This window comes from Cygnus atratus, chromosome 25 (assembly GCF_013377495.2).
Source record: "Cygnus atratus isolate AKBS03 ecotype Queensland, Australia chromosome 25, CAtr_DNAZoo_HiC_assembly, whole genome shotgun sequence".
Taxonomy (NCBI): Eukaryota; Metazoa; Chordata; class Aves; order Anseriformes; family Anatidae; genus Cygnus; species Cygnus atratus.
The window spans coordinates 1,263,218-1,278,459 of record NC_066386.1 but is presented as its reverse complement, the minus strand read 5'-3'; the positions used below and the strand labels follow the sequence as shown (position 1 = coordinate 1,278,459).

At 70.6% G+C, this 15,242-nt stretch overlaps 2 protein-coding genes across 2 annotated transcripts; one reads left to right on the top strand and one right to left on the bottom strand.

The window, feature by feature from the left end:
- The first annotated feature begins 1,274 nt into the window (after positions 1-1,274).
- On the top strand, positions 1,275-7,655 carry THRA (thyroid hormone receptor alpha). The gene is made up of 8 exons (XM_035572072.1): positions 1,275-1,356; positions 2,777-2,838; positions 4,088-4,188; positions 4,276-4,423; positions 5,073-5,278; positions 5,702-5,848; positions 5,955-6,213; positions 7,405-7,655. The coding sequence occupies exons 1-8, from the start codon at positions 1,304-1,306 to the stop codon at positions 7,653-7,655; spliced, it is 1,227 nt and encodes a 408-aa protein (XP_035427965.1). The 5' UTR covers positions 1,275-1,303.
- Positions 7,656-11,346: 3,691 nt separating this feature from the next.
- Positions 11,347-15,148, bottom strand: NR1D1 (nuclear receptor subfamily 1 group D member 1). Its single transcript, XM_035572073.2, is given in 9 exon segments — positions 11,347-11,546; positions 11,633-11,792; positions 11,794-11,844; positions 12,997-13,440; positions 13,442-13,770; positions 14,039-14,183; positions 14,291-14,379; positions 14,487-14,807; positions 15,136-15,148. Coding segments are annotated over 9 exon segments (1,752 nt in total).
- Positions 15,149-15,242: the final 94 nt, after the last annotated feature.

The following is a 15,242-nucleotide window of genomic DNA, read 5'->3' as shown; positions in this document are numbered from 1 at the left end:
CCATGGGTGCAGCATCCCGCACCCCCCTCCGTGGCGTGGCCGGGCTTCCCCGGCTGGAGGGGGGCCAGGGGGCTTGGGGGGGGGGGTTGCCAGGGAAGGGGGGGGGGGCCGGGAGCGGCGGAGGAGCCCCGGCTGCGCCACCGCCGCTGCGCTTGAAATCCGCCGGAGGAATTTCTGCCGCGGCCAAGACAAACGTGACCTACTTTCTGCCTGTCCCCGCACGGAGCCGAGCAGCCCCAGGGCCGGGCACGGCGCCCACCCGGCGCGGGTTGGGGGCCCCGGCACCGCCACGAGCCCCCCTGCCGGGTGGTGGGGGGGGGGAGCTGAGGGGAGTGGGGGGCGCCGGGGGGAGCTGAGCATGGCCCCCCGGCCCCCAATCCCCGGTCCCGCCCGGTTGCTGCCGGGTGGGTGGGATGGGTGCTGGGTGCCCCTGGGGGTGTGGGGCTGGGGGGGTGGCGGAGTGCGCCTCTGCTTCCTCATCGTGGGGGGGGGTTCATTTTGGGGGGGGGGGGGGGGCGGATGTGGGGGTGCCCCCGGTGCCCCCCGGCCCCACCAGCGCTGTCTCTTTGCAGCAGGAGCGCTCGCGGAGGAGGCATCGCCCGGCACCGCCCCGGCGCCCCCCGGCGCCCCCCGCCCCCGTGAGTCCACCCCCCAACCCCGACCCGCTCAGCACCCAGCGGGGGGGGGCTCAGCACCCCCCACCGCGTGGGCGGGGGGGGGGCTCAGCACCCCCCTGCAGCCCTGCCCCACGGCTGCGTGCAGCACCCGCGCCCCTGCGCACGTTCCCGCTCCGTCCCGCGCCCTTGCACCGCCTTGCACGCCCCGCGTGCTTTGCACGGCCCTGCACGCTCGCGCACGTTCCTGCACACCCTGCGTGCTCTTGCACGCCCCGTGCACGCCCCCCCAGCCCTGCGCACCCTCCCGTGCTCCTGCACAGCACCCTGCAAGCCCTCGCTCGCTCCACGTGTTCTTGCACGCCCCTCGCGCTCCCACCCAGCCCCGCACGCCCTTGCACACCCCGGGCGTTCTCCAGCAGTCTTGCACGCTCCCCACACCACGTGCTCCTTGGGGGGGGGAAGGTTGGGGGTGTTGCACGTGGCCCCTGCCCCCCTCCCGCGTGGGTTCAGTGGGCGCCGTGGGTTTGTCTCGGCAGGGCCCCCCCGGGATGCTGCGCGGCGCTGAGCACTGAGGCGGGCGCCATGGGGCGCGCGTCGTAGCCCCCCGCCGTGGCCCCCCCGCGCGTGGCACCGGTGGCGGAGCCCACTCGGTCGGTGCTGGGCGCTCCTTGATGGAATTGCGGTGAATGGAACAGAAGCCCAGCACCCTGGACCCGCTGTCGGAGCCAGAGGACACCCGGTGAGACCCCCCGGGCACGGCTGCGGCGGCCCCCGCTGTCCCCACGCGTCCCCATACCCGTCCGTGTCCCCGTGCCCTGCGCATCACACCGTGTCCCCATGCCCCTCCGTGTCCCCGTGCCCCTGTGCCCCCCCGTGTCCCCGTGCCCTGCGCATCACACCGTGTCCCCATGCCCCTCCGTGTCCCCGTGCCCCTCGGTGCCCCCGTGCCCCTCCGTGTCCCCGTGCCCTGTGCATCACACCGTGTCCCCGTGCAGCCCCATGCCCGGTGTCCCCGTGTGTCTCCGTGCCCCATGTGTCCCAGTGCCCTGCATCTCCCCTGTGTCCCCGTGCACACGCGTGTCCCCGTGCACACGCGTGTCCCCACACCCGCTGCATCCCTGTGCACACGTGTGTCCCCGTGCCCACTGCGTCCCCGTGAACCCACGTGTCCTTGTGCACACACACGTCCCCATGCACACACGTATCCCCGTGCACACGCACGTCCCCCTGCACACACGTGTCCCCTGGCACACGCCCGTCCCCATGCCCCCTGCATCCCCGTGCACACCCGTGCCCCCCCATGCCCCCTGCACCCCCCCAAGCACCCCACGTGTCCCCGCGCCCCATCCATGCCCGCGCCCCACGGGTGCCCGCTCCCCCCGCCTGCTCACACCCTGCCCCCCCCCTCCGGGCCCCCAGCCGCTGCTGCCCCCCCAGCCTGGGCCCCCCAGGGCCCTGCCAGCGCCCGGGGCTATTTCGGGCGCGCGGCGGCGGCCGCTCACGTGCCCGGGGGGAGCCAGGCTCGGGGTCACCTTGGGCTGGCGCCCCGTGGCCCCCCCGCAGCACCCGGCCCCGCTGCCCCGGCGGGGGTCTCCGGGGCACCCCTGGGTGCTGCCCCCACCCCCCCCAAGCGGGTGCAGGTTCCCGTGGTGCTGGGACCCCCCCCCGCCCTCCCCCCCGCCCTCCCCCCCCGCCCGCCCCCCCCCCCAGCCCGGGCGCCTCCGGCACTGCGCCGGTGCGGTGGGGGCGAGGCGCGGACCCCCGCCGCCGCCCATTGGCGCAGCCCCTCTGATGTCACTTCCCCGCTGAGCCAAAAGGACATTTTGTCTTTGACTGTAAATGAGCCCCTCCCCCACCCTTCCCTTCCCCTCCCCCCACCCCCCCAAGCCTCAGCCCCCACCCTCCCACCCACCCACCCCCCCCAAGCGATGCCGTGCCCCGTATCGGGGGTCCCCGGGAGCTCCGCGTCACCCTGGTCCCCCCCCCCCCCCCCACCACCACCATTTTCCATGGGGCGGTGCCCCCCCCGATCCCCACGCGTGGCATCGTCCCCATCCGGCCCCCCTGGGACCCCCGGCCGAGGGAGGGGTGCCCAGGCAGGGGGGTTCGGGGGGGGTGCACGGGGACACGGTGCCAGCGCTCCCCGTCCCGTCCCGCAGGTGGCTGGATGGCAAGCGCAAAAGAAAGAGCAGCCAATGTTTGGTGAAGAGCAGCATGTCAGGTACGGGGCCCCACGGCCCCCCCGGGACCCCCCCCCCCCGCCGCCCCAGGGCCCCTCGCCACGTCCCTCCGGCACCCTGCTGGGGTCCCCGAGCTTCCCCCGGGGGTCCCTTGGGTGTCCCGTGTCCCTGACGGGACCCCGGGGTCCCCAAGGTGCCGTGTCCCTCCTGGGGACCCCGAGGTCCCTGCGCACCCCACATCCCCAGGGGTCCCCAGCACCTTACGTCCCTGCTGGCCACCCCGGGGTCCCCCAGGTGCCGTGTCCCTTCTGGGGACCCCAAGATCCCTGCACACCCCGGGACCCCAAGGTCCCTGTGCACCCCGGGGGTCCCCAGCGCCTTACATCCCTGATGGCCACCCAAGGGTCCCCCAGCCACCCCGTGTCCCCTCATTGGTACCCCAAGGATCCCCCAGCCACCCCATATTCCCTCCTGGCACCCTAAGGGTCCCCCAGCCACCCCATATCCCCCCCCCTCAGGACCGCAGGCGTCCCTGTGCCCCCCGTGTCCCTGCTGGCACCCCACGATCCCGGAGCACCCCAAGGCTCCCCAGCGCCCCGTGTCCCCGCGGGGTGCCCCCCCCGTGCCCCAGCAGCCGTGGCCGTGGGTCGGGCCGGCGCTATCGGGGCCAGCAGCGCCGTGGGGGGGGGAGATAAGGGGGGCCCAGCCGGGCGCTGACCCCGGGGCTGGGCACCCAGCCCTGCCCCATTCCCCAGCGGGGAGCGGCCGGCGCCGGCGGGATCCGGGAGAAGGGGGTTGGGGGGGGGGGGGGAGAAGGAGGAGGGGGGTTGGGGAGGTTGGGGGTCAGCCCCTCCCCCACCCTGCACCGCTCCCCCCTCCAGGGTTGGGCTCCCCCCCCCCCCCCTCCCCGCATCGATTTGGGGGGGGGTCTCGGTGGGGGTTGCTCCATGCCTCAGTTTCCCCGTGAGGCCGGTGATGGGGGGCGCCCGGCCCTGTGCCAACGGGGGACCCCGGACAATAGCGGGGACAGTGGGCCATTGTGCGCCGGGGGGGACGCCCCCCCCCCCCCGCCACAGCCGGCTGGGGAGCCGGATAATGGGAGCTTTATTGCCGCGGGGGGCACGGGCAGCCCCCCGGCCCCCCCAGCCCTTAACCCTTCCTCTGCCGGCACTTCCTGCAGCGGGGAGGGGAGGGGGGGGGGGGGGAGGCAGCAGCAGGCTTTGGGGCCGAGGGGAAACTGAGGCACGGTGCGTGGGGGGGGGGGGGGCCCTGACACGCGGCGTCCCGCAGGGTACATCCCTAGTTACCTGGACAAAGATGAACAGTGCGTGGTGTGCGGGGACAAAGCCACCGGCTACCACTACCGCTGCATCACCTGCGAGGGCTGCAAGGTGAGGGGGGGCCGGGCTGGGGGGGTGGGGGGGGGGGTTACCCGAAATCTGGGGGTCTCACCGTGCCCCCCCCCCCGCCCGCCCCAGGGCTTTTTCCGGCGGACCATCCAGAAGAACCTGCACCCCACCTACTCGTGCAAGTACGATGGGTGCTGCGTCATCGACAAGATCACCCGCAACCAGTGCCAGCTGTGCCGCTTCAAGAAGTGCATCTCCGTGGGCATGGCCATGGACCGTGAGTGCGGGGGGCTGCGGGGGGGGCTGGGGTTGGGGGGGGGGCCGAGCACGGCCAGAGGTGCTTAGGGGGGCAAGTTGGGGGGGCCCAGAGCTAGCCACGGGGCGGGTTGGGGTGCCCGGCACGGCTGGCGGTGCCATGGGGTGCTGGGTGCTGCTGCAGGACCAGGTTGGGGTGCCAGGCACAGGGGGGCAGATTGGGGTGCCCCGTGCAGCCGTGGGGTAGTTTGGGGTGCCCCCCATGGCTAGTAGGGCCGTGGGGTGCTTGGTGCAGCCGCAGGACCAGCTTGGGGTGTCTGGCACGCCTGGTGGTGCTGGGGGCAGCTCGGGGTGCCCGGTGCGGCCACAAGGACCACATTGGGGAGTCCCTGATGGGTGCCGGGGGGCAGCTCGGGGTGCCTGGCACGGCCGGGGGGCAGGTTTGGGACCACTGTGGGACCAGGTCGGGGTGCTGACTGCAGCCCCGGGACAGCTTGGGGTGCTCGGCGCGGCTGGCGGTGCCATGGGGCAGCTCCAGGCGCCCCGTGCAGCCACGGGACCAGCTCGGGGCACCCAGCACGGCCGTGGGGGGGGGGGGGCGGGGGGAGGCGCACGGGGAGCTCGGTGGGGGTGGGTTTTTGGGGCGTCCCCGCTGACGGCAGCTCCGGCAGTGGTGCTGGACGACTCGAAGCGGGTAGCGAAGAGGAAGCTGATCGAGGAGAACCGGGAGCGGCGGCGCAAGGAGGAGATGATCAAGTCGCTGCAGCACCGCCCCAGCCCCAGCGCCGAGGAGTGGGAGCTGATCCACGTGGTGACGGAGGCGCACCGCAGCACCAACGCCCAGGGCAGCCACTGGAAGCAGAAGCGGAAATTCCTGGTGAGGGCACAGCCGAGGGGGGAGCCCTGCGCCCACCCCCGGCACCTGGCACGGCACCGGCACCGGGCACGGCTGGGCCCCGGCGCGCTCGGTGCGCGCACGGCGGGGGTCACGCTCCCGGTGTCGTCCCCCCCCAGCAACGGCTCCGGGAGCGGGGGCTTTGGGATGTCACCGGGTGTCCTTGAGCGCGTGGCCCCCGGGGAGGGTCAGGGGGTGTGCGGTGACCGAAGGGGACAGCTGTGCCCGCGGGGTGGCCCCGGCCCCGCGGCGGTGCCGGGCGCACAGCTCCCTCTCCTGGCTGCCGCCCCGCTGGGCCCTGCCTCGGTTTCCCCTGGGAGCCCTGGGGAGTGCGTGTGGGTAAGGGGGGGGGGGTCGCAGGCACGCCACCCCCAATCCGCCATCCGTTCCCCCCCCCCCCCCCAGCCTGAGGACATCGGCCAGTCGCCCATGGCCTCCATGCCCGACGGGGACAAAGTCGACCTGGAGGCGTTCAGCGAGTTTACAAAAATCATCACCCCGGCCATCACCCGCGTGGTCGACTTTGCCAAAAAACTGCCCATGTTTTCGGAGGTAAGGGGAAGGGGGGGGGGGGGGAGGGGGCTGCAGTCGTGGGGACTTTGGAAGGGGGGGGGGGGGGTCGGGGCCAAAAGCCCCCCGCTGACGCCGTGTCCCGCAGCTGCCTTGCGAAGACCAGATCATCCTGCTGAAGGGGTGCTGCATGGAGATCATGTCGCTGCGGGCGGCCGTGCGCTACGACCCCGAGAGCGAGACGCTGACGCTGAGCGGGGAGATGGCCGTCAAGCGCGAGCAGCTCAAGAACGGCGGCCTCGGCGTCGTCTCCGACGCCATCTTCGACCTGGGCAAGTCCCTCTCTGCCTTCAACCTGGACGACACCGAGGTGGCCCTGCTCCAGGCCGTGCTGCTCATGTCCTCAGGTAAGGGCGCCCGCGTGGTGCTGAGCCCCTGGGGCACCCCGGTGCCCGGAGCCCCGGAGTTTTGGGGGCGCACGGGGCAGGCATCCCGATGCCTGGAGCTCCGGTATTTAGGGGCGCACGGGGTGGGCACCCCGATGCTTGGAGCTCCGTTATTTGGGGGTGCACGGGGTGGGCATCCCAATGCCTGGAGCTCCAATATCTGCGGTCCCACAGGGTGGGCACCCAACGCCTGGAGCTCTGACATTTGGGGGCGCACAGGGTGGGCATCCTGATGCCTGGAGCCCCGGCGTTTGGGGGCGCACAGGGTGGGCACCCCGATGCCTGGAGCTCCAGTATCTGGGGGCACATAAGGTGGGCACCCCATTGCCAAGAGCCCCAGCATCTTGGGGCACATGGGGTGGGGATTCTGATACCCAGAGCCCCGGCATTTCGAGGTGTGTGGGGTGAGCACCTTGATGCCCAGAGCCCCGATACTTTTGGGTGTGTGAAGTGGGCACCCCAGTGCCCAGAACCCCAACGTTTTGGGGAGCGTGGCGTGGATACCTTGGTGCCTCAGCGTTTGGGAGAGCACGGAGTGAGCACCTTGATGCCAAGAGCCCCAATACCTGGGGGCACATGGGGTGGGCACCCCAATACCCAGAGCCCTAATGTTTGGGGGCACAGGGGGTGGGCACCCCAACGCCAAGAGCCTCAATGTCTGGGAGCACATGGGGTGGGCACCCTGATACTCAGAGCTCCAACATTTGGGGTGCGTGGGGCAGGCACCCTAATACCCAGAGCCCCAGTAGCTGGGAGCACATGGGGTTAGCACCTCGATACCCAGAGCCCCACCATTTGGGGCACATAGGGTGGGCACCCCAATACCCAGAGCCCCAATAGCTGGGAGAACACGGGGTGGGCACCCCCTTGCCCAGAGCCCCAACATCTGGGGACGCGTGGGGTGGGCACCCCCTTGCCCAGAGCCCCAATAGCTGGGAGCACATGGGGTGGGCACCCCAATACCCATATCCCCAACATTTGGGGGGCACGGAAGGTTGGGCACGCTGATAGCCAGAGCCCTAGCATTTGGGGTGCATGTGGTGGGCACGCCGACACCCAGCTCCCCACCATTTGGGGCGCGTGGGGCGGGCACCCTGCGGACTCCCCCCCTTTCCCACCTCCCCCCCCCCTCCCCCGCCCCCCCCCCTGCAGACCGGACGGGGCTGATCTGCGTGGACAAGATCGAGAAGTGCCAGGAGACGTACCTGCTGGCGTTCGAGCACTACATCAACTACCGCAAACACAACATTCCCCACTTCTGGCCCAAGCTGCTGATGAAGGTGACGGATCTGCGCATGATCGGCGCCTGCCACGCCAGCCGCTTCCTGCACATGAAGGTGGAGTGCCCCACCGAGCTCTTCCCCCCCCTCTTCCTCGAGGTCTTCGAGGACCAGGAGGTGTAGGGCCCCCCCCACCCCCCCCCCCACCCCCAAGCGGCGCTCCCGGCCCCGCGCCTCGCCCCCCCACCCCCCCCCCCGGCCCCCCCCAGCCCCGCGCGCCCCCCCCTCCCGCCCCTCCCCGATTTTCTTTTTCTGCCCCCGAAGGTGGGCGAGGGCGGCGGTGCTGCACCCGGGGAGGGGCTGGGGGGGGGGGAACACGTACCGGGCAGGGGGGGCTTCGTGCCGCCGCTCGCACCAGGACCCCCGGCTGCCCCCCATAAGCCCCCCCCCCAGGGCCCCACGCCGCCCCACCCCCCCGCGCCCCCGGACTTGACGAATTTTGTTTGTTTGCACAGGGAAGGGCCCCGACGGTCGAGCGTTTCCTTTATTGTTCTTCTCTTCTTAGATTATTATTTTTTAAGCATTTATTTCCCTCCCTGAGAGGCTAAAATATTAAACTAACTGCACTTTGGAAGGAGAGAGGAGAGGAGGAGGAGGAGGAGGAGGAGGAGGAGGAGGAGGAGGAGGAGGAGGAGGAAGAGCAGAGGAGAGGAGGGGGCTGGGGGCTGCACAGGGAGAGGCCGCCCCGGCCACGCGCACTTTGGGCCGGGCGGGGGCCGGGGGGGAGCATGGGGGGGGAGCAACGAGGGGGACCCCAACCCTACCATGGGGCACATGGGGCCGGCGGCAGCCCCCTCGCCGTGCCCGGCCGGGTGGGGGGGGAGGACCCCCCCCCCCTGCACCCCCCCACCCCTCTTTCGGGGCCGGATTCGGGGCTTTGGATTTTTCTCTCTTTTTTTTTTTTTTTTTAATTTTTTTTGGGCTGAAAGGAGAGGGTTTTGTGCCAAGCGCGGGCAGACGGTGCGCGCTGCGGGCGGGGAGGGGGGGGGGGACGCCCCCCCCCCAACACCCCTTTTCCGTTGTCTCCCCCCACCCACCCCCGACCCCGTGTCATCGTCCTTTTATTTGTCGTTTTCCGTAAAAAAAGAAAAAAAATCAAAAAACCGACAAAAAAAAAAGAAAAAAAACCCCAAGTTGCAATGGCCCCGGAGGTGCCAGCACGGCGCGGCCCCCCCTCACTGCACTACTGCCCCGGCCCCCCCCCAGCAGCAACAGCACTTCGGGGGGGGGCCCGGCACCCCTAGGGCGGCTCGGGGGGGGCCGGCAGGGGCTCGGCGCGGGGCAGGGGGCTGCGGCGGGGGCACTTTTAATGGTTTTATCACCTTTTTTCCTCCCCCCCACCCCCCCCCCGGATTTAGGTTTGTGAATTTTTTCTTACCTCAGGCGGAGGCCGAGGGGGGGGCGCGGGGCCGGGCGAGGCACGGCCGGCAGGCAGGCGGGCTGCCGGGGCCCAGTTAAGCTAATATATATATATATATAAATATATATAAAATATATAATTTTTGTAATTAAAAAAAAAAAATCTTTTTACGGGTCGTTTAAAAGCAGAAATCCCAACACGAGACACTTCCTCCCCCCGTGGGGCTGGGGGGGGCGTGTGCCCCCCCCCTCCTGCCCACTGCAGCTCCCCCCCCCCGGCCCTGCCGCCGGGGAGAGGGGGGGGGTCCGTGTCTGGGGGGGCAGCGGGGGCTGTGCCAGACCCCAAAAGCTGGGGCGGGGGAGGGGGGGGCAGCGGGGCCGTGGTGTGGCAGAGCCCCTGGAGCGGGGGGGGACATGCGGTGCCCTCCGTGCAAAATGTCTTAAAGCCCCCACCCGGGTGCCCGGCATGTGGGGGGGGCCCAGGTGGGCACAGCCCCCCCCCCCCCTCCCCCCCAGCATCGGGTTGTGCAATAGGAGTCACTGCAGGAAACACAAACGCCTGCACTGGGGGGGTTTGGGGGGGGGCACAGGGTTTGGGATGCGTCGTGTCCCGTTCCCCCCCCAGCCCCCCGGCACTCGACCCGATGCTCACGGTCACGCTCGGCGCGCGTGTGCCAGCACCCGGCCTTACCACGTGCCTTCGGGCCGGGGGCAGGAGCTGTGCCCCCCCCCCCCCCGGGGCACGGTGCCCTCCCCCCCCCCGCAGTGGCCACACTGCACCGGTGCCGTGACATGCAACAGCCATGCCGTGGCGGTGCAATGCCCGTGCAATGGCCGTGCCACGGTGCAGCGCGTGTGCAATGAGCGTGCACTGCTGGTGCAGTGCATGTGCCGTGCCGGTGCAATGCGTGTGCAATGCGCGTGCCCTGCTGGTGCACTGCCACGCTGTGCTGGCGCCGTGCACGTGCAATACCCGTGCAACGGCCACACCACGGTGCGACGCACGTGCAAAAGCTGTGCAACGCCCGTGCCGTGCCGGTGCAATGCCACGCAGTGGGCACGCTGTGCTGCTGCAGTGCACGTGCAACGCCCATGTAACAGCCACGCCGTGGTGCAGTGCACGTGCAGTGGCTGTGTTGCACCAGTGCAACGCCGTGCAGTGCCCGTGCCGTGCCCGTGCCGTGTTGGCGCAGTGCCCGTGCCATTTTGGCACGGCGCCCATGCCGTGGCCGTGCCGTGTTGGTGCAATGCCCGTACAATGCCCGTGCACTGCCCGTGCCAGTGCGGTGCTGGTGCAATGCCTGTGCAATGGCCGTGCCGTGTTGGTGCAATGCCCGTGCAATGGCCGTGCCGTGTTGGTGCAATGCCCGTGCAATGGCCGTGCCGTGTTGGTGCAATGCCCGTGCGCTGCCCGTGCCGTGCCGGTGCAGTGCCCCGCCGTGGCCTACACGATGCCCGTTCTCGCCGCCTGCCCACGCGTGGCCGCGCCGGTGCCCTGTGGCAGCCCACCCCGCGGTGGGGGGGGGTGGGGGGGGGGGTGGAAGGTGTGGGGGGGGCACAGCCCGGTCCCGCTGCCCCCGCCGTGGGGTCCCCGCGCTCGCCCGCACCCGCCCGCACTCCTGCCTGCGCCCCGGGCCGCTCCGTCTCGTCTCCGTCTCGTGTCGCCATCGCACGTCCAGCGTCGCCCCCAGGCCCCGGCTTCACCCCGGGTTGGGGGGGGGGGGGGGCAGCACCGGCACCCCCGTCCCCACCACCCGCCCCGTGCCCCCACGTCCCCGTACCCCACATCCACCCCCCCCCCCCCCAAGCACATACCTCATGGCTCCCGGAGCTGCCCCTGCCCAGGGCTGCCCCCAGCCTGGCACGGCTCGGCACGGCGCGGCGGGACCCCCACGTACTATGCATTGTGCCCCCCCCCCCCAGCCCGGGGGGGGGGGGGCCGTGGCAGGGAGTCGCTGAATGTACGGCGCGGGGTGGGGGGGGTGGGGGGGGCCGAGGCAGGCGCTGCTGATTTACGTGACAATCACAGTCTGTGACGTGCGATTTTAAACCCTTTTGTGTTTTGGTCAGGATTTTAAAGAAAGATATTTTTATGGTAATTGTTGCTGGTCTATTTTACTATATATTTATGTAATAAATATATGATGAAAAAAAAAAACAAAAAACACGGAAAAAAAAAAAAAAAAAGAAAAACCACCAAACCCACCCACACAGCTCGGCTGGCCTCCGGCCTCTGCTTTTCCACCGCTGGCCACCGGGGCGAGGGGGGGGGGTCCTGGGGGGGGGGCCCCGGCGCCGTGGGGAGAGGGAAGTGGGGGGGGTGTCCCGGCACCCGCTTGGGCTGCAGCCGTGGGGTGGGTGGCACCGGGGCCGCCCCCGCGCTATGTACAGGGTCCTGGGGGGTCTGGGGGGGCACGGAGGGGGCAGGTGGGGGGCACGGGGGTGGGGGGGGGCCCTACTGGGCGTCGATGCGGAAGGAGAGCAGCTTCTCGGAGTGGAGGTTGTTGAGGGTGCGCAGGTCGGGCAGCTTGAGCAGCAGCTTGGTGAAGCGCGAGGTTTCGGCCGGGTGCGTCTTCAGCACCAGGGCGCGCAGGGCGCGGATCAGCGTCTCCTGCAGCTGCTCCACCGACGCCGCGTCCTCCATGCCCGAGCGGTCTGCGGGGACCGGGGGGGGGGGGGGGTAGCGTCAAAATGGGGAGGGGGAGGCAGGAAAGGGGGCTCGGCCCCGTCGCGGCGCCCACCTGCCGAGACCAGCACGACGGCGGTGAAGAGCCCCAGCTCCTCGTCGCTGAGGTCGAGGGCGCTGAGCTTCTCGCTGAACTCGAACATGGAGCTGAGCAGGTCGCCCATGCCCATGCCCCACAGCTCCTCCAGGCTGTACTTCGTCCGGCTCATGAACTGTCACCGTCTGCTCCTTCACGTTGAACAGCGAGGCGAAGCGCACCATCAGCACCTGCGGCACACGGCGTCAGCGCCTCGGCGGGACGGGGGCACCGCGCAGCGCCGGGGGGTGCACCGTGCAACACCGTGGGGCACTGTACAGCACCATGGGGGCACCGTGCAGTGCCGTGGGACACCGTGCAGTGCCGTGGGGCACCGTGCAGTGCCGTGGGGCACAATGCAACACCATGGGGCACCGTGCAATGCCGTGGGGAACTGTGCAATGCTGTGGGACACTGTGCAACACCGTGGGACAGAATGCAACACCGTGGGGCGCTGTGCAATGCCACGGGGACACTGTGCAAGGCCGTGGGACACTGTGCAGTGCCATGGGGAACTGTGCAACACCATGGAGCACCATGCAACACCGTGAGACACCATGCAGTGCCGTGGGACACCGTGCAATGCCGTGCGACATCATGAGATGCCATAGGACACCGTGCAGTGCTGTGGGCACTGTGCAACGCTGTGGTGCACAGTGCAATGCCGTGGGGCACCATGCAACACCATGGGGCGCCATGCAATGCCGTGGGGCACCGTGCAATGCCAGAGGACGTAATGCAACACCACAGGGCACTGCGATACACCAGGACACCATGCTGGGACGTGGGGGCCACCGTGCAACACTGCAGGGCACTGTGCTGGCATGTGGTGCACCGTGAGACGCTGTGGGCACCGTGCAACACCGGGGAGCGCTGTGCAATGCAGAGGGCGATGTGCTGAGCTGGGGCGGGGGGGGGAGGGGGGGGGGGGGGGCGGGAAACACCATGGGGTGCTGTGCACTGCTACAGGGCACCACGCAGCACTGGGGAGCACCGTGCAATGCATGGGGCACCATGCAACACCAGGGTGCAATGCAGCGGGGCGTTGTGCAATGCAGGGGGCATGGTGTTGGGATACAGGGGGCCGTATAATGCTGGGGGGTGCTGTGCAACACTGGGGAGCACCGTGCAATGCCGGGGACACTGTGTTAGGATACAGGGGGCCATATAACGCTGGGGGACACCGTGCAACACCGCGGAGCACCATGCAATTCTATGGGATGTTGTGCAACGTAGTAGGGCACCGTGTTGGGCTGGGGGGGGGGGGCACCGTGCAGCGCCGCGGGGCAGCACACAACGCCACGGGACGACCTCGGCGGAGCCCCGGCCACCCCAGGACGTACCTCGAAGGTGCCGGCCTTGAGCAGGGTGACCTGGTCGTGCTGGGACAGGGCCTGGAAGCCGGGAATGTGCTTGGCGAACTCGACCACCTCGCGGACGGCGGGGGTGAAGCTGAGGGAGAAGTCCTCCCAGATCTCCTGCACCGAGCGCCCGCTGCGCCCAGGCGGGTGGCTGTTCATGGGGCAGGCCTGCGGGCGACGCGCGGCTCAGCACAGGGGCTCGCCGGCAAGGCGATTAGCGTGATTAGCGGCTAAAAATACCCGGGGGAGGGGGGGAGACCGGCGGGGGAGCCCCCGTGGCGGGCGGGCGCTCACCGGCAGGACGTCCTTGGGGCCGCGGGGCCAGGGGCAGCCCCGCGCCGGGGGCTCGGGGTAGGCGGCGGGGCAGAAGCGGGGCTTGGGGAGGCCGGGGGCCCAGGCGGGGGGGCCTGTCCCAGCGCAGGACGCCGCTGTCGCAGGCCGGGGGGGGCCCCAGCTTGTCGTGAGCGTAGACGAAGATCTCCTTGTGCGCCTTGGCCACCTGCGCGATGACGTCCTCGGTGGCCCCCCCGGGGCCGGGCGAACCGGGCGGCGTCAGCTGCTGGGGGAACTGGGAGAAGCAGGCGGGGGGGACGAGCGGCGGGGGGCCGGGGGGCAGCGCGTGGCCCCCGCCCGGCACGGGACCCTCGCCGATGCTCGGCCCCCCCGGCGGGGGGCTCCCCATGCCGTTCATGGCGCTCTGCATCTCCGCCAGCATCCGCTGCTTCTCCCGCTTGGGGATGCGCCCAAAGCGCACGGCTGTGGGGACAGCGGCGTCAGGGGGCGCACCGGGAACCTGGCGCCGTGTGTCCCCCCCCCACCTCAAGCACAAGGGGGGGGCTGCTGACCCCCGTCCCCAACCCCAGGGGGTCCCAGGGGACACAGCCTGGGGCAGGTTTGGCATGCACGGCACCGCTCCCAAGGGGGACACAGCCCGGAGCTGGGGGGGGGGGGGTCCCAGCCCCAAGGGATGCACGGCACAGAAGTGGGGGGGGGATATGGGGCCGGGATGGGGGGCCAGGCTCACCGTCGCGGGACATGCCGACCAGCAGGCACTTCTTGAAGCGGCACTGCTGGCAGCGGTTGCGGTTGATGCGGACGATGGAGCAGTTCTCATTCTTGAGGCACTTCTTGTACTGGATGTTCTGCTGGATGCTGCGGCGGAAGAAACCCTGCGGGACACCCGGGGGGGGGGGGGTCACTCTGGGTCCCCACATCCCCAGCATCCCCCACACCCCCCCCCCTCCTTATGCTCCGGCCCCCCCCCCCGCCCCGGTACCTTGCAGCCCTCGCAGGCGTGGACGCCGTAGTGGAAGCCAGAGGCGACGTCCCCGCAGACCTTGCAGAGCAGCACCATGCCGTTCAGCTCTGCGGGGGGACGGGGGGGGGTGAGCGGCACCTCGGGGTGCTAGGGGCACCCGTAACACGCCCCCCCCCCCGAAAAAAAAAAAAAAATCCCCCCCCCCCATACTCACTGGTGACGGTGCTGCCGCTCTTGCTGGGCGAGCTGCGCCGCCGCTCGTCCGCCGGCACCGGCGGCACACCGGGGAAGCTCGCCGAGGAGCCGTAGGAGGAGGAGGAGGAGGAAGAGGAGGAAGAAGAAGGGGAGCCGTCCTCGTGGGGGGGCAGCGAGCCCCCCCCGTAGGCACGGGAGTCCTGCAGGGAGCCGGTGGGCGACGGGGGGAAGTAGGAGGGGAAGGGCTGGGAGCTGCCGCTGGAGCTGTCGCTGCAGAGCGAGACGGGGCTGGTGCGGCTGGGCGACGAGCCGCTGGAGCCCACGTAGCTGATCACACCGCCTGCGGGCACAGCGGGCACCGTCACGCCGGGGGGGGGGGGGGGGGGGCCGGGGAGAGTGGGGGGGGGGGGGGGGGGGAACCACACGCGCCGGCGGGGAGCACCCCAGAAGGGCCGGGGCCGGCAGCGCCCTTGGGAGCGCCCCGGTGCCGCGGCCGCACGTGTGCCCCGCGCGCCCTGAGTCAGGCGGCGGCACGGGCGCACGTGGGGACGGGGACACGAGCCCCGGAAACTGGGGGGGGGCGGGGGAGGGACACGGGGATGGGAACCCCCGGGTTTGGGGGGGGGGGGGGGGGGGTGCAGCTCCGGCCCCGCGGTGCAGCCCCCAGCCCCACTGCTGCATTGGGACCCAATGGATGGGCGGGGGGGTGGGGGCTGCGCGTAGGGGACCCCACGAAACCAGGGGGCACCCTGGGGGCGATGGGGGTGGCACAGAG

Coding starts and splice junctions, on each gene's coding strand:
- THRA (XM_035572072.1), top strand. CDS start 1,304: ATGGAACAGAAGCCCAGCACCCTGGACCCGCTGTCGGAGCCAGAGGAC. Junction 4,424..5,072: donor CGTGGGCATGGCCATGGACC/GTGAGTGCGGGG, acceptor CAGCTCCGGCAG/TGGTGCTGGACGACTCGAAG. Junction 5,279..5,701: donor AGCAGAAGCGGAAATTCCTG/GTGAGGGCACAG, acceptor CCCCCCCCCCAG/CCTGAGGACATCGGCCAGTC.